The following is an 18,737-nucleotide window of genomic DNA, read 5'->3' as shown; positions in this document are numbered from 1 at the left end:
ATTTTGGTTCGGAGGCATATGTAAGCAGTGTGTCTGTGGTTTTGTGACATCATAAGCATCCTGAATAAAATAACATATTGCAACTTCCAGGGAGACTTTGCATCTCTGCAGGATGAGTTTCATCTGAAAAGCTTTTAGGCATGCAGATAAAATTTTGACACTAAAACTTATTCACAGTCTTCCTAGACTCAAAAAATCCACCAAGAAACAAAGTCAATTAAATTTTATTACAACCGAGAATATAAAATAAATGCAATGTAATTTATTTTAGCTTTAACAGTCATCTCAAGAAGGGTGTCAGGACAACTCAAATGCGGGGAAACACTCTGGACTCCAAAATGGCTGCTCTCCTGCCCCCCACGGAGCTCACTTGCTGGGGGGACAGCTGGCTCTGAGTGCACACCTCGCCGCAGAGTGTGGGAAGCGTACGCGGTCATCTCTATAATCATAGAAAGAGGGGTGCGTGCAGAAAATGGCTGAAAGAAGAGACAAAGACAGGTACACTTCACAAACAGGAATTATGGGAGTTACAAACTAGGCAGTTGAGAAAGGATATACTACATAACATATATAAAAAGTACTTTAAATTGCTGTTAAAAAGGACATCTTCAGTCCAGATTTTGTGTAATACTTTTAGTGTCTACACAGACAAATCTTTAAAAAAATTAAATAGTATTAATTTACTAAATATTTAGGAGATAACAGTGCATTAAGGATTTTTTTCAATATAATACATACATATCACTCCTTTGCAGTGATAGCACAGAAGAGTAAGTATGGCCTTAGGTACAACACATTTCTTTAAAAAATCCTAAAACAATGAACTTTGCTTTATGGTATCTGTGACTACTCTTGAAGATGATGGGGCCTAAACTGCTAGGTTTGATATAAAACGTTACTTAATCCTTGAATCCTTCGAGCCTCCTTCAGGCTAACTGCTGTCTTAGTGCCTTTCTCCATTCCCTTGAAAGAGATCACCGGAGAGTTAAGGATTTCCAATTTTCCTAGAATTTTTCCTTCATTGTATAGTGTCTGCCACATCGTTTTATTCAAAAGCAGATTAAGCTGCAAATCCTTTTGCCCGACGATTTTTCCTATTCCCTGGAGCAGAGAAAACAGCTTCGTTTCAGAGGCATCCACCCAGCAGCGGCTTCACCATGAGTGAGGCAGTGAACATGGAGGTAAGCGTCGTCCCTTTCCATTCATTCTTCAATGTCAGTTAGGTTCACAAGAGCGAAAGAGTAGTGCAGAAGGCCAAAATTCTAAGTACTAAAGTTTTAAAACCACACAGATATAAAAATATACATGCCCTTGGTTTTTGTATGTTACTGCACGACCTACTATCATCACGAAGATTGCTTCAGCCTCGTAGAAACAGCCCTGCCACCAGGCTACCCTACCCTGGAGCTGGCTCTCCTGAAACTAGAATCCCTTTTCCCAAACACACAGCTCACCAGAAAGCTATTTGGAAACTGATTTGTAATATGGAGGGCAGAGAACTTGTATTCCTTCCTTCCTTTCAAATAACCTCCCTCTGTTTGGGTATTCTCATGGCTTGGGGGAGGGGGACTGCCTGCGTTCTCAGGGAACAAGACAGTAATGCGTCTTCTTCGAAGAGAAATGAGGTCATTTGGGGACTACAAAGGTAAATTTTAACCTCAAAAGGTGTCACAGAGCTCCCTCAAGGTCCCACAGTTTAGGGGTCCATAAGAATGTTAAAGGCTTTGTTCCCATTTGCAGGGAAAAGGAAATCATGAGTCTAAATTATTTCAAGGGTACTGGGCCCAACTGGCACCCCCAACTCTGAGTCAAGAACGGGAAGAAAAGGGCCAGTACCAGCACAGTGACCAGAATAATGCGGGCATCTGCCTGTATCCTGGAGAACACCATGGACTAGAAAAACGGATGGTACCCCTCACGGATTCTGCATCAGTTCTGCCAATAAACTTAGCTATCTGCAAGGAAAGCAGGGTACTCCTGTGATTACATAAGCACGTATCACAAGAACAGTATATCAAAGTTGCTTATAAAGTATGAAGGGGCGTGGTATTTTGGTCTACACCCATAGGTGGGCTTTCCTCTTATTAACTCTAAGTGCCCCCCCCCCCCAGGGCAGCCACGGGGCTTCTGTTTTCCCTGTAATTTCCCACAACCACTTCAGAAGTGCATTCTGCTTATAAGGGCCACCAACTGTTGTTGAGAGGCTGCTGTGAACATTTCAAAGCCACATTAATGCCTGTTGTGATATTTAATCGCTGGCCTTCTCTAAGGTCGATAGAAACCTCTCGATAACACTATCACACAGCAGCTTTGGAAATGATAACCCTAACCAAGTGAGTTTAGAAGTAAACGAAAGGACCCTCATACTCTTATAAGCCAGTCCTCTCATCCCAGGAGAACTTGCAGTTGTGGAATGGACCCTAAGCTCCTTAAGGACAGGAAGTATGTCTTGCCCTTTGAGTCTCCCAGCCGGAATGGCCCTGGGCACATGGTGATGGTGCAGCGAGCAGCTGATGGCCAATTAACTCTGGACAGTGAGGCTTCAGGGCACAGGAAAGAATTTTATACAGGCAGCTATGTTATGCAAAGGGCTATTAATTTCCCATTTAAAAAAAAATGGAAGGGGTGAATTACCATTGAGACAATCAGAAAATTCCTTCCAATGGAACATGCCAACTGCTTCATCTTCCATGTTCATGAGTGTCACTATATAGCTTCTATTATTAATAAGCATTATTATGCTGAGATCAGTAAGGTCCTTGCTGGCTACAGTATCACATTAATAGTGCAAAATGTATACTGGCTTCTGTCTAAAATCTTATTTGTGTATGGACCCAGAGTATCATAACCAGGTAGATAAGTTCACAAATAGTTTTAAAAAAATGCATATAGCTTGCATATACAACAATCAGCTATTTCTTCTAGCTCAAGAAAACATTTAAAACAAGGCTGGTGCTGCTAGTAGCATTCAGAAGAACACAAATTTCTTGCCCCTTACATTACAATGGGAGCTCTAAGTCTTTACATTTCCTGTGACTCTGGGAAGTGAGGGGCTCCTTTCCCTGGCTGAGAAAGAACTCAGCCTCTAATTCATAGATCCTGGAAATGTATAGTCGTGTATACTATCTGCCCACAGTTTTTTAGGCACAATTATTAAGTTTTCTCCTAAGGGCAAAGAAAGCATTCAGTGCAATGAAAAGATTCTTGATAGAATTAAGTTTCAGTTAACAACAGCAAAATTATGCATACATAATACATCCTCGAAACATGAATAAAACCTAAATTTTTAACATGCTTTAAAAATAGTCACTCTATGTCTAATGTAAATATGAATGGAGAACACTGCTCTTTATTTTAGAAGCAGGCTAAGTTGCAAATGAATTTGCAGGCTTCTGTTTGAGTACTCTTGATTATGTAAGAAAGTTACTCAAGCTAACCCCCAACGTGAAGAAACCAACAGTTCTTTAGAGAAGCCAACTTTATGTACAATACACACCAAAAGCTTTTCCTTCAAAGGTAAGTAACACATCCTTTGATCGATGTTACTCCTTAAAGAAACCCTAGTGCAGTTAATACTCTCTTCTGCTTTCTGGTGTGGGGCACCAGAGGGCTGCAGTTCTTCAAAGCTCTTGAAACCCTTTTTAAGGTAGACTTAGCTACGTGACGGTTAAGTGAGAATTCTTCAGTACTGAATACTCTTCAGAACAAGGTGATTCTGGGAACTACGTTCCATATGAATGACTGATTATATAAAAACTAGCACATACTTCAGTTCTTCGTAGCATAAAGCATAGTAACTGTAAAGATCTAGGCTGTTTTGGTTGTAGGTTCCCTCGGTCCCACCGTTTGTCTTTTTTTTTTTTTAAGACCTTCCCTGAAACTAGATAAATAAAAACGTAATAGTAAAGTACTTTGGGACAGTAACAGTTCCTGTTTAAGACTTCCATGAGCAAAACAGTCATATTCTGTGAAAACAACGTAGTGCTTTAAAAGGTGCATTTTTACCTGTGTCGCTAGAGCAGTTCATGACGTATAAAACTATACACCGCTGGAGTCCTGTTTCTAAAACATTAAAATCCTATTAAAAGAGCTTTGAAAAGATAAATCATAGTGATTGCTACAGCATGAGAAAGGTGCACCAGGAAATCCTTCCAAAAAATGCTGAAGGTTACAGAAGTGAAGTGCTAGGATTAGATCAGACGCTGGAGGAGAGTCGCAGTGGAACACATGCGGGGACAGGGTGCTGCGGAGACTTCACAAAAATCTTCTTGAAGTCCATTAAGAAGACACATCAGTTGGTCCTGTAAGTCAGGATGGAGCCTTCCTCCTAAGTGGAGGAATTTGAGACGGCATCATCGATTGCATTTTTTTGGTTCTTTTCAACGCGGACATCATATTGCTGGAGTCTGCGCCCTGGGCCGCCGTCAGTAGCGGTGGCCCGGGTGAGACGGGTGGTACTGCGCGCTCTGCTGGGACGAGGACGAGTAGCCGAGGGTGCTCTGGGACTGAGAGGATCCCTGAACGCTGCTTTGGTAATTCAGGCGAGAACTGGAGTGCTGGGGGGAAGGAAAGGGAGAAAGGGAGTCACTGGGGGAGGCAGAGAATGGCTCAGGGTGTTCATCCCGACAGCACGGGCTCCTGCTTCAGATCCACGGTAGCGCACAGCGGATGTAAGCTCCTTAATACATTTTGCGTATTTGAACACACGGCCTTCACCACTGGGACAACGTGTTTTGGCAGGCATGGAAGTGTGGGGCTGGATTTCTTTGGGGCATAAACCGCAGTGGCAAAGAAAGGCAGAGGGGAAACGCAGGCTGACCCCTGCTCTTGATACTAACTCTGCTTAGCTGTTCTTTGTGTGACTGAGATTTGCAAACAAGAATGATCAATCTGGCACTGAATTCGTGGTATTCGTAATGTATCTGGATGTGCTGTTAATGTCCTCATAAGAAACAACAAAGTGATGATTAAGAAGTCATTTCTAGAGGCACCTGGGTGGCTTAGTGGTTAAGCGGCTGCCTTCGGCTCAGGTCCTGATCTCAGGGTCCTGGGATCGCGCCCCACATCAGGCTCCCTGCTCAGCGGGAAGCCTGCTTCTTTGTCTCCCACTCCTCCTCTTGTATTCCCTCTCTCACTCTCTCTCTCTCTGTCCAATAAATAAAGAAAATCTTAAAAAAAAAAAAAGTCATTTCTAGAGAAGAGAATTTGCAGAGGTGGCGGCTACAGTGGCCTCAGCAGCACCACCCATAGGACAAAACGCGGCAGGGTGGGCGGGATGGGGCAGCAAGTGCGTTGTATAAACCTCAGGGAACATTTAGAATGAAAAAAAAAAAAAAAAAAAGTTCATGCATGAGAATGCCCTCAAGAGAAAGCAGAAACAAATGATTTTAATTCAATGTTTTTTTATCACCTTAAATGAAACATTCATCTTCATGGTACCAAGAGCAAATACGAAAAGTATGTTTAAAAAACCATCTACAGGGGCACCTGGGTGGCTCAGTCAGTTAAGTGGCTGCCTTCAGCTCAGGTCATGATCCCAGGGTCCTGGGACTGGACTCCCTGCTCCACAGAAAGCCTGCTTCTCCGTCTCCCCCTCCCTGCTGCTCTGACTACTTGTGCTCTCCCCCTCTATCTCTCTGTCAAATAAATAAATAAAAACCTTTAAAATAAAAAATAAAAAATCCTCTATAGAATAAGAACACCTGTCTAGTTAAAGATAAGCATAGCTGGAACCAGTGTCTTTAGCTAAGCTCAGAAGGCTGGTTTTTCCCAGGAGCAAAGTGGGAAAGAGCTTACTAATAAAACCATTACTCAGAGTAAAAAATGTAAATGACCTTGTGGTGGCACTGAGGGTTTAAGGAAAGACATATCAGCAGGGTCCCCCCGCTCAGTGTGCAAAGGCTGCCAAACCTAACTTGGAACATCTGGTCTAAGACAGCAGGGCCAGAAGATAGTCTTGGTGAAGAACAGCTCTGCCTGGCTTCTTCTCTGTTACAGAACTCTGGCTAGTTGCAGAGAGCAAGATGGAGTCACTCATGTCAAGCAGCCACTAAGGGGCCCGCAGCTACCAGATACTGCCAAACCCAGCACCAGCTGACGACACTGCAGAACTCAATCACCAGAGGCAGGGGAGGCTGGCAGGGGCCCAAGACTCACTAAATCCCTCTAAAAGGGGAGAATTTCTGCAGCACACTGTCCCACTCCTCAGACACTGACCCCTCTATGCCCGACCACTTCAAAAAGACACCTGCAGCCGAAGGCTCTGCCCGACGGATCTCTGAACAGAACTGAGTGCCGAGAGCGGCCCCGGACTGGACCGAGACCTCCTCTCAACCGCGCACCCCCAGAACTGACTTCTGGTTTGGTTCGGTAACTTCCTACCCTCTATTCTACCTCGCTTGTTGTGTGACTTGTCTTACGTTCTGCTCTGTGTGCCATGTGAGGAGCGAAGGCAATCGTGTGGTGAAAAGTCACCGAGTCTGGAATCCTGCATCTGGTTTACAATGATGTGAATCCTGCTTTGTGAGTGAATAAAGCCGACATCACGGAAAGATGCAACTTGTGCCTGCGCCTTCCTGGCGTGCTCATCACGCTAGATGTGTTAGTGTAAGAAGCCTTTCAGGCTTCCAGATTCCCATGTTTTATTTTTAAGTTTATTATGAAAAACATGTTCTTTGCACTCACAATTGCTAGGCTGGCTATGATCACTTTACTTTAGCAGATTAGATTCAGCACGAAGGTTCCTCCACACTCGGCAAAGAACAAACGTGTTGAAATGTGAGTCACGCGTAGGTGCAAGGGGCCCTGCCACCTCCACAGCGCACAACGTCTCCAGCTGAGGCGCTGCAATATCTGCCCGTTCCATAGATGACGCTGTTTTATTTTTAAGTGGATAGCATAGTATGGGAGAAAGAAAAGCAGCTTAAAGAATTCTTGGATTTAAAAGGAATACAGTAGGATAGTAATCTGTCCATAATGAACTATTCTCAGGTGAATATAATACAGTCCAAGACACAAAGATGAACCAGTTATAAGAAAGGTTTGGTGCTCCCATAATAGGAATAAACTACTGTTGGGGCAAAACAAAATTTATAATAAAATTCAAATATGTTCATGACTAACTACCCAAATAGCAAGCTGTTTTCAGTACATCAAAATGAAGCCTCGATTCGTTTCATTGTGTTTAGAGAAGAAAACCACAGGCCCAAATTGTGTCACTTAGGCCAAATCACCAAACCAGAGCTTAATACCAAAGCTAATTGCAGTTTCAACTTTCCCCAGAAATGTAGTTTACCAGGTCAGCCAGGAAATTTTCTGATGGGTGCCAAAGAGTCTGCCACCTGGGCCTCTCTATTCCCCCAAAGGAACAGGAGGTAATTTGCATGTAAGACCCCCCCTAACGCCCCCCCTCTCTCCCGCTAAGGGAAAGTGACCCAGCCCAGACAATCTTTTCTACTCTTTAGCTACTCACTCTCTTACCCCGCCTTCCTTCCTAGAAAAACCTTCCATTTTATACAACTCCTAGGAGCTCCTCTCGACTTGCTAGATGGGATGCTGCCAAATTTACAGATCATTTAATAAAGCCAATTCGATCTTCAAACATACTGTGTGGAATTTTGTTTTTAGCCTGTGGAACCAGTGTCAGTGCTAGTGTGTACCCCACTGCTTGCACGGACTCTTCCAAAAGAAGTTTTCAGAGAAGACATTGTGTGATAACACATTCATTTGTAGGTATATTAAAAAATGTAAAGCCGGTTGATGGAGCTATTTATTATGTCTTTCTCATTAATGTTTCTCTTGATTCCCATTTCTTATCAGTGAGTTTATGGCTCCCTTGCCTGAGGGTTTTGTTTTTTTAATCTCCATCTTCTTTCTCCTCTTCCACCAGAACCCTGAGTCTTTTTTTTTTTTTTTTTTTTTTAGTTTTAAGGGTGTTTTTTTCTCCCCACCCCCACCCCCTAGATCTTATACTTTCCTTAAAAATGAGGACTTTAAAAAAAAAAACAAAGAAAGAAAATGAGGGTTTTGTGGGTTTTTTGTTTTTCATTTTTGCAGTATTCCCTATGGTGTTCACAGGTATTTTTACCTCCCTCTTCCCAAATACTAATTATCCTTAGACTTTTTTCCCTTTAATTTCCCAAATTAGTAGTACCATCTGTAGAGGCCACTTTTAGACAATAGGCTCGAGCAATGGGAACTTGATCAAGGCAAAAGGGCCCACAGCAACCCCCTGGCTGAACACAGGCCCCCTCAGGGAACCCACCTCAAGGAACCACAGACCCCAACTGATCAGTGCGCTACTTACAACCAGGCACAGTTAGCGAACCAAGGAGAATTCCATAGTCACCAAACCTCCTCACCTTCCCGCTTTTAACTACAGCCCCTGACCCACGGCCTCCTGGCACACTGCCTCTCCTGCGCTGTCCTCCACGGCTCCCTGGTGGTAGACTCAGTCCACTTCTATCTCCTTTGCTACCCTTTCACCGCCGGGACCACCAGCGGCCACTGGTTTCCACCCATCCCTGCCCCACACTTGGGAGCCCCCCTCCCATCGAGAGAGACACCACATTTCGACAGATACCACACAACTGTACGGTGTTTTTTATCTTCATAATAAAAAGTATCTTCAATTCTCAGAAATACTTCCAGTGTGACCTTAACAGTGATTTCTGAAAAGTCTCAATCTTAATCCCTTTCTATGCTTACATGGCTACTTACTGATTATTTCCTCTCAATGAACAGCAAATCTTTCTCAAGTATGCAGCTTATTTTGTCCAAAATAAGCCACCGCTCCTCTCTCTCAGTTGCTTATCTAGTTATCTTTTTCTGACCCAAAGCTGACAGGCAGCTAGAAGGATAATAGGAGAGATTTTCTTTGAGGAGGGAAACGCTTGCCTCACCTTCCCTCCTCAGGAAGGCAGGGAAAACAAGGCAAGAATGAAATGTTTTGCGATTACATGAAATATGACCAAAATGTTCATTTTCATATAATGACCTAGAAATAGGATTGTAGCATTTGTACAGTCGAACTTTAGAGTTAGGTACTACATAAGTCTAAATTGACTTCTGGGTTGCCTGGGTGGCTCAGTCTCCTGAGTGTCAGCTTTGGCGCAGGTCCACATTCTGGAGTCCTGCGATCCAGCCCCTCTGTGGGGTTTCCCACCTGCTTCTCCCTCTCCCTCTACCTCTCCCCATTGCTCAGGTTCTCGCTTATGCTCGCCCTTTAAAAAAAAATCCTACTTCCCATTTCACAAAATGTACCCCCGTTAAAAAAACCAAGTTGAGTACCTGATAATCTGAGGGCAGAACAGGCCCGCCTGAGTTTGCGCCCGAGGGCCCCAGGCGGGGCTTCTTGTTCGCAGGCACCTGACTGAGGCCCGAGTCCTGACTGTGCTGCAGGCCGGGCCCCGCACCCCCGGTGCCCGTCCCAGCCCCGCCCGCAGTCCCATTGGTCTGCGTGCTGTTCTGCTGCGGTGGGGGCGCCTGTGGGGGGGCTGCCGCCTGCTGGGGGGGCGCTGTGGGCTGCTGATGTTGGTTCTGTTGCTGCTGCTGATTCTTGGAAGAAAGAGAAACAGGTCAACTCGGTATGGAACCACATTAACAGGATGGTACTTTCTTTTTCTTTTCCTTTTCTTTGTAACAGGACATCACTTTGAGAACTTGATAACACGCACGTGACTGCCCACCGAGCTGGACTAGGTGAGACACGCAAGTACTGCAGCTGGCGACGCAGCATCCCCAAAGGTCAAGAGTCCCGAGCCCCGAGCGGGATTCAGTCTCTGAAGTTCGTTTAGGATTGCGCGGTCATCTTCCACCCCAGTCCCAGACACCCCACTGGAGAGCATGCGGCACCCAGGAAGTAGTTCTGCACTCTTGGAGCGGTAATGGTCTCCATCATGAGTTTGGAAAAGCAGAGGAATAGGGGGACGGCCTGATATATTCGATTACCAGCTAAGAGAAAGATGCTTTGAAAGCAGGTGGCACAAAGTGATGGTGATGACACCCAACAAACAGAACGCACAATTAAGAATTGGGGAATAAAACAGGCTCTAAAACAAATCAGAGGTTCATTTATCTGTAAACTTACTATATTTCAAATCACAAAGTACAGCTGCAATCACTTAATTAAAGTGATGTAATTAATACATACTTAATTAAAGGCAGTTAAATACACAGGAATCATTAAATTATACTTCCCTAAATTCTTTCTGCCTCCTTTACTCTCTGGACGTGAAGCATATACTGTGTAGCTTATACCTTGTCACCTTTCTCTTCAGGTTCATCTTCGTTAAGGAATTCTCGTTTGGGGTACGGAATCTGGCAGCCAGCAAACACACTACAAAATCATTTAAAAAAAAAAAAAAAAAGAATATACATCATGGCCTACAGTCTACAGTATCAGTGATCTTGTTAACTTGAAATTCCACTTTTTTTCTTAACATATTTCCCACTCTTCATCTATAACTACTATTTGCTAGATGCCTCCCAAGATAACTCAATTCAAGCAAATCAGAAAAGAATTTGTGGTGTGCCTGGGTGGCTCAGTCAGTTAAGCTCCAACTTTTCATTTTGGCTCAGGTCATGATCTCAGGGTCGTGGGATTGAGCCCTGTATTGGGCTCCGACCATGCTGGGCGTGGAGCCTGCTTAAGATTCTGTCTCCCCTTCCGGACCGCCCTCCCCTTTCTCCCTCTCTTAAAAAACAAAACAAAATTAAAAAAGACTTCATTGTCTACATTTTAAAAATATTTATTTATTTGAGAGAGACAGAGATAGTGAGAGCGAGCATAAGTTGGAGGAGGAGGAGAACTCAGGCTCTACACTGAGCAAGGAGCCAGATACGGGGCTTGATCTTAGGACACCGAAATCACAACCTGAGCCAAAGACAGATGCTTAACCGACTGAGCCATTCAGGTGCCCCTGTTGTCTACGTTTTATACCCAATTGTATAAACTCATCTGGCTGAACTCATCTGGCTGACTGATCTAAAAGTCCCACCTGTTCTCAGCTTGAGCTTTTTTCTGTAATACCAAATAACGGTGAACCCTAGAACACTTGTTTTCATTCACACCTCTCTATTGCTTTGCCTGTTTCAGAATACACGCCCTTTCTCTTGAGGACTTTTTCTCCAAGGCAGTATTCATGGAGAACTTCCGTAAGGCTGCGGTAAAGTGTTCTCTGACTTTCAGCCACCATCGAACACCCTCAACCTGGAGCAGAGGACACAGAAAATGTAGGATACATACTCTAATGTTGGCAAGGGGTCCTCCTGAAAATAGGGATCCTGCAGAGCCTGCTCCGAGGTAATTCTCTTGGTGGGATCCATAGTAAGGAGTTTCTGAAGCTAGAGTAACACATAAGAAATTGATAGCAAGTGGAAAGATCACTTATAAGTCAATGTGTTGACTTTTGTATAAATGTCTAGCAGGATAAATATCAAACACCATTTTGTGGAGCTCACCATGCTATTAATATGCTAGATGCATGTATGTGAAATTGGCAGAAATCATTAGTGTTAAAGCCCTTTAAGAATGTAATTTTTCTTTTCCTGCTGATAAATCGCTGGAAAAAATTAAGTCTAGAAGTCAAGGGGGACATCTCAAAAGAAAAATGTTTAACTTTGCCTCAACATCCACCAATTTCTTTTCTTTCTAAAGAGGAGGAGTAGCTAAGACAATTCCGTGGTGAATGGAACGAGGTGGGCTTGTGCCACAGACCCGAAGTCCCCGTCTGGAAGACAGGCACCTACCAAGAGGAACACTTTGCTGTCAGGCTTGACCTTGTGTTTCTCCATGTACTTTATGAGGCTACTGTTGGCGTACCTGCAAAGACATGACAATGACACATCACTGGGAACACTCACACATTTCATAAAATGTGTATTACTGAAGTACAGTTTACACAATTTGTATTTTTTAACGGAAAGCTCCCAGATTGGTTTTCCTATAAGGCACATGTTTAGACCACTGTTTTTTTCTGATTAATCAAAGAACACATAACCAAATATTGGTTATGTGTGAAGAAGCAGAAATTGATAAACAGCCCACATAAGAGTTTCTATTGTTACGATGGCTTTGGAAAACAATTATACATTAACCATTAGAGTTGAAAATGTGAACGACCTAAAATCTAGCAATTCCTCTCCTGGGTACATACTCTAAGAGATTCCTTTGTGCATGGATATCACAGGAGACATGAAAAAGAATGTTCTTAGCAGCATATCTATAGCAGAAAACATGTAAATAATACAAATGTCTACCAACTAAAGAATGACTACATTGTTTTATATTCACAGAATGGAATGTTACACAATAGTAAAAATGAATACAGAGGCTGAGTGGGTAATAAAAGCAAATAAAAACAGACTATAATATAATTTATATAAAGTTCAAAGATATCTTAAACTGGAACAATAATCCATTTAGAGATACAAACATCTGTGGCAAAACCAGAATAAAAAACATGGAATGAACAGGAAGGCAGGGTAGAGGGTACACAGAGCACTTCGGTAATCTTAGTAATGTTCTATTTCTTCTGTTCAAGGGTGAGTAGAGGACTGTTTGTTTTATTATTCTAAAAAGACTGTGTATCATATTTTTGTCACATATGTTCTTTCCTAAATATGAAATATTTCATATTAAAAAGGTAAAAAAATAAGTAATATATAAGTTTATGGTAGAAAATTTAGAGAATAAAGTATAGAGAAGAAAACTGAAATCACTCATGGTCCAGCCATTCAGTGATTTAAAAGAAACACACAAAAAAACCACTGTTGAGATTTTGCTAATTTTCCTGTCATTTTGGCTACATATCTATAGATGATACAAATACAGAAGGGGTTTGTTTTATTTTTATAAAATTGGGATCATACTAAACAAACTGTCCTACCTCTTTTCACTTAATAATAATAATGTTTCATAAACATTTTTCCTTGTCTAACACTACCTAAACTACTAATCTGCAATGGTTGTATATTCCTACTGTTGTTACTGATGTTGTTTCTTTCACAACAGTTAAGATATAGGGGTCCTTGTAGGTTAATCTGATCCGCATAGTAGGAGACAGTGCTGCACAGCCTATGAGAATCAGAGACCCCTTCCAGAGCCTGACTCTGGCATTTACCAGCTGTGTGATCATGGGCATTCATTAACCCCTGTGAAAGCCTTAGGTTCCTCCTCTGGAAACTTAGGATTATAACCAATACAGGGTTGTCGTGAGGACCATATGAGAAAATGCAGGTAATGGCTTAGCACCAAGCCTGACACATAGTAAGGACTTAGCCATGCGTGGCTGCTCTGACTGCTTCCATAGGAAAAATTCTTGGATTTATTAGGTCAAAGGATATGTACATTTCAAAGCCATTTGTATGTGCTCTAGAACCTTGCTACACAAAGCTGGCCCTCAGATCAGCAGCATAGGCCCCTGAGAGCCTGCATTTTTAACAAGGGCTCCAGGTGATGTGTATGTACATTAAAGTTCGAGAAACACTGAGAAACAAGGAAGCATGCCCATTTTATCATACCCTTGCCAACCCTAGGTATGTTCATTTTCAAAATCTCTGCCATATATATTAATTTAAAATTTTCTCAGGGTGCCTAGCGGGCTCAGTCGGTAGTGAATATGATTCTTGATCTTAGCGTTGTTAAGTTCAAGCTCCATCGATCACTATAGAGACTGCTTAAAGATAAAATAAAATAAATTTTTTTTTTTTTTTTACAATTTTGCTCCAACACCAGAAGTATTTTTATTAGCGAGGTAACCACTAAGTTTGTTAATGGGAAGAAATTTTAAAGTTTATATAGAAATGGAGTTTGTCTATATACACATCTTTGGACTTTATGTTAAATCAACTCCATGTAAATAATACAAATGTCTACCAACTAAAGAATGACTACATTGTTTTATAATCACAGAATGGAATGTTACACAATAGTAAAAATGAATACAGAGGCTGTATTAACTCCAGATTCTAAGTTATTTGTTTCTATCAACATATCGGGCCATGCTTACTGGAACATTCAACTTGGAAGTCAGCTTAGAGAATTCCTTTTAGTTCCACTTTCACCTTGCCTTCTACTGAGCTAATAACCCTGGATAGATTACAGAAAGTCCTATTCACTATCCTTCTCAATTCACCGAAGAGTAATTTTTTTGGTTCTTTTCATCTGAAAGCAAGTTATATTACTTTTTATGTCATTTCAAGTCATGTTTTCTGGAATTTTTAAATTATATTTTACTTCAGTGACTCGTATGTACTCCATTAGATTTAGCTAATTTTTAATATATTCCTTTCATCTTATGTATCAGCAGTCTGCTTTCACTGGGGCAGAACCATTTGCCTTAGACATATGGGCTCTTATCACTGAGCTTTTCCTATTACTTTTCCAACTGAATTTCATTTATCTTTTAAAACTTCTCTCCTTTTATTTCTGGTGACTGTAAACACTATCATTTTATGTGAAAATTTTCCTTTGGTCTTTAAACCCTAAGATAAATGTTAAGTGCTTACATTAATTTTCTCCATCTTTGATGCTATTAGCATGTCTTCAATTACTTGTGCCACTTCCATTAATACCCATTTGACAAGTAACTAATGAGCATGGACTATATGCCAGGCTCTGGGGATACATATAACAGTGTATAGAGTAGACACAACCCATATCATCTAGAGGGAAAGGCAGGTAAGCATTGAAAAGTGAACTGTAGGGCAAAGTCATCAGTGCTGAGAGAAGCAGCAAGGATGCTACGGGAGTACCAAGGGGAAGTACCTAACTCAGACACAGAAGGTCAAGGGAGACCTCCGCAGGCAAGTGATGCCTAAGCCAAGACCTAAAGGATAAGGAGAAAGGAAAAACAGGAGTTAATCCGAGGAGTTAAAATGAGTGGGAGGAAAGTACATTCTAGACTGAAGGAACAGCATGTATAAAAACCCAGAGGTCAAAAAAAAGCTCTGGGTTTTTCAGATTCTTAAAGAAATTAATGATATCCAGGTTACAGAATACAAAGTGGACAGTGGTTTAGTAGATGGATTAAGCGATCCTTAAGAATTGAGAGCAGCGGTGAATTAAGAGCAACTAGGAGACCAACACGATCCAATTTGCTTTTGGCAATGACTGTAGTTTAGACAATGAGTTGGAATAAAGATTGGAGGTAGAAATACCACTTGGAAGGCCACAGCAGATCCCAAGTGAGAGACGGGGGTGGTCCGTCGATTGGGAGAGAATGGGGTAAGAAAAGGATCAGGGATATCTCAGGTCTTGGGCTTCGACAACTGGGTGAATCATGGAGTCATTTCCTAAGATAGGAAATACAGCGGGAGGACAGTGTGGGAGGAGACAGGATGAGTTCAATTTTGGACATGTAACTGAAGTATTTATGGAACATTCAAGTTGGGATTCCATAAGGCAATTAGACGTGGGTCTGGAACTTGGAAAAGAGATCTGACTCGGATGCATAAACTGGGAGTTATCAGCATAATCAATGGTAAATTGTGGCCAATAAAATCAGAGAAACTGCACGAGGAAAATGTCTAGAGTGAAAAGAGAGCCCAAGAAAGAGCCTTGGGCAATACACGTGCTATCTTTAGGAGAAAGATAGAGGAAAAGCACCCCACCAGGACCATGTACAAGAACCACCAAAAATGAGGACTGCCATTTCCTGCTTTGCTTTATCAGGTCTGCTTTTGTTCCTACAAGCCATCCTGTCCTGAAATCTTCCTATTCAGTTCAGAGAATCTCTTTCGCCTTTTCCTCTAGGCATGTGCATTGATAACAAACTCCTCTTATGTCACCTTTATTCTCTCATTTCTGCTCAGTATACACCAGTGTGTTCTACTTAGCTTCTGGGCCATGCGTTTGTCCTTCTGCTATCCTTCCTGGTTGTCTCACCCAACATTTCGGTCACAGTCATTATTCAGATAAAGATAAAATCACAGTTGCGGCCTTGAACTCAACCCTCATTACGCTAAAATAGGAGAGATGTTTAAACACTATATTGACCCTTAAAATTCTTAAAGGTTTGTAAAATACTACAGCCTAAGCCTGACATGTATATTTGCAACATCTGGGAAATCACCTTTCAATCAAAAGCATAATTAATATATTAAAATCTAAAATTCTGGTTTAAATGCTAATCTATCTGTTTTTTAAAAGGATCAATTTAAATATTCCCACTGAAATTACTACTTATATTTAATATGAAATTACTTACGTTGTTCTTCTAAAGTCTTTCTGAAGTGTGGGGTATTCTGGCATCTTTCTAATATCTTCCCAATCTTTATCTTACAAAAAAAATATCAAATATTACTATAGAACATAAGGTTACTTACATAAAATAATCTACTTATTTCAGTTTAAAAAATACATAAAAAATACTCAAAATATGCTTTTGAAAAGGAATTAGTTATGAAATATGACTCTAATATTATTTTGAAAAGAAAAATAAATTACCTGCAGGAAACCCCATGACACTAAATATCCGATCTAGTTGATCATGATGAAAGGGATTGCTTGTTTTTATATCTTCCTGACGACAGTGAAAAATAGGTTCTGAAGTCAACAATTCAGCAAATATGCAACCTATTGCCCATATATCTATGAAAGCAGGAAAACATTTATTATATTTCTTGGGTTATAATTCCCGAGTATAATCACAACCTACATATAAAAATACTTTTCAGCGATGGAATATACACAGTTTGACAACTATATTAAATATATATATACATATATATATGACATGAAATAGCTGTATCATCACATAACAGATTAAAAGCCAAATAAAAAACATTTACTTATAAATTTCCTAAAGAAGATACACTTGGGAAACTCAATTTACATTTAGGCAAAAGCTTTTCTAACAACTATTAATAATGTAGTCACTAAAGCATTCAACTGATCATCTAGTGCAGGGTTACTCATGATCTGATAGACTAAAACAATATCAGCATCAGGTTTAGTGATATATTCCTTTTTTAAAATATATTCCTTTAAAACAATCAAATGATTAACGATAGAGCATAATTTCTGATTTGTGAGTAGAGACAATACAGACCATAAAAAATGATTTGGAAAAACTCAACTTTTGTATGAAAGACTACCAACTTCAACATTTTCAACAAATTGTAAGATCTAGAAGCTGATAAACACAAGTATCGACGGATATAACATGACACCCATAGAGATCGATTTTATTTGAATATATTCACTTGGATTAAGCTGCTCCAACCCTCCAGGACAAAGTTAGGCATAAGTTTAACTATTTTAAATCACCAGTTACAGATTGTTCTATTCGGATTTTACATGTTGGAAACTGTAATTTCAATTCTGACTATAATATATTCACAACGTTTTGCCAAATATACAAGCGAATTAATTTCTGTAAGATATATATTCATACTTGACCACTTAAATAAATGCTATTTAATATTTTTTTAAATGCACAGACCACGGTATAGGATAGAAAAGCACAGTGTTCTATAGCCTACTAAACGTGGGAATCACATTCTGTAGAGAAGCTAAATAAGAAAAAAGTCCATTAGCTAGAATTAAAGTTGGTATGCTATTTCATAAAACAAACTGCCAAATGAAAAAAAAAAACCCACAGAGTAATGTCTTACACAGCTGACCCCATTCAGGAGCAGCTTCCTTTCATGTAAGGTAGACTTCTGGATAACGGAAACATACCCCTTCAATAATCGTTTTTTATTACACTATTACCTGCCATCTTAAGAGGCTATAAAATATAATTTAATCTTTCTTAATGACTCAGAAGAGTCCTCCTAAATATCCATCATGAAAGCGTAGAGTAATAGTACTCGTCAGTGTCTACTTTTAAATTGTTCTCTCTCTCCCACATCGCTTTGTTGTCACTCTTGCCCCCGAGGCAGCTGCCTCTGACACAGTCCCATGTCTCTGCCTGCTGGCTGCCTCTGATATGCAGTCAACTGGGACTGGTACTGCATGTTCCTGGTCATGCCAGTTTCTGGGTTGCCTTCCATGTAAAGGACGGAAGCCAGAATCTAGATTCCCCTGAGAACTGCTAAGAGAAGGAACCTCAGGGTAGCAGGTAATGTTGAGTTCTAGGGTTTCTTGCTTCATATTAGCCTCTAATTTTAAATGGTCATCTGACTCTTGTATCATCTATAACATTTCTCAGCTCTCCCTCCTTTGTCAATGACTTATTCCTCCCTCCCTCTACACACACACACACACACACTTGTTGTCACTCCCCTCCCCCTCTAAATGTTACTCCATAAAACTTCACTGATATCAAATCATCAAACTCTTATAGTCCTGAATAGAAATAATACTCCTTTCTGACATGAACCAGGTATGGAGGAGAGTAAGAACAAGTGAATGCATACATATTTATTATATTTCTAATGTCTGCTATATTTGAAATCTAAAAATAACTGATTTGGGGATTATATTTTTATCTTTTTTCCTAATGTCTATCCAGAATGGATAATAGCAACTTGACTAAAATTGGAAGCTAGTGATTATACTTTTAATCTTTATCTGTAAGTTGCAAACTGGTTTAAATTCAATTTCGGTTGTCCTTGCTCTAAGGAAACAGGAAATACAGTTGATTTCCAATTCATACTCAATTATCTTTATTTCCCCCCAACAAAACATCTAGTTTTATTTCAAGAGTAGAACAGTTCATCAGAAAATATTCATAGAACTGTGCTTCTCAAAGTGTGGACAAAGTGTATGGACCACATACACAGAATCATAT

The 18,737-nt window shown here is 40.7% G+C and overlaps 1 protein-coding gene across 4 annotated transcripts in view; it reads right to left on the bottom strand.

The window, feature by feature from the left end:
• Positions 1–208: 208 nt before the first annotated feature.
• Positions 209–18,737, bottom strand: part of CDK19 (cyclin dependent kinase 19) — a 167,330-nt gene continuing 148,801 nt past the window's right edge. For all 4 annotated transcript variants that reach the window (XM_045080205.1, XM_004753509.2, XM_013056706.2 and 1 more), the window contains 7 exons: positions 16,448–16,591; positions 16,209–16,278; positions 11,749–11,821; positions 11,246–11,343; positions 10,258–10,336; positions 9,289–9,555; positions 209–4,556 (listed from right to left, as the gene is read on the bottom strand). In XM_045080205.1, coding sequence (XP_044936140.1) covers positions 4,425–4,556; positions 9,289–9,555; positions 10,258–10,336; positions 11,246–11,343; positions 11,749–11,821; positions 16,209–16,278; positions 16,448–16,591 — 863 coding nt within the window. In that variant the 3' untranslated portion in view covers positions 209–4,424. The remainder of the gene's footprint in view (positions 4,557–9,288; positions 9,556–10,257; positions 10,337–11,245; positions 11,344–11,748; positions 11,822–16,208; positions 16,279–16,447; positions 16,592–18,737) is intronic.

Source organism: Mustela putorius, unplaced genomic scaffold (assembly GCF_011764305.1).
Source record: "Mustela putorius furo isolate JIRA1106 unplaced genomic scaffold, ASM1176430v1.1 tig00000450_pilon_pilon_pilon, whole genome shotgun sequence".
In the NCBI taxonomy this organism is placed as follows: domain Eukaryota; kingdom Metazoa; phylum Chordata; class Mammalia; order Carnivora; family Mustelidae; genus Mustela; species Mustela putorius.
Note: the sequence above shows the minus strand (reverse complement) of the source record. Positions and strands in the feature narration are given on the sequence as shown.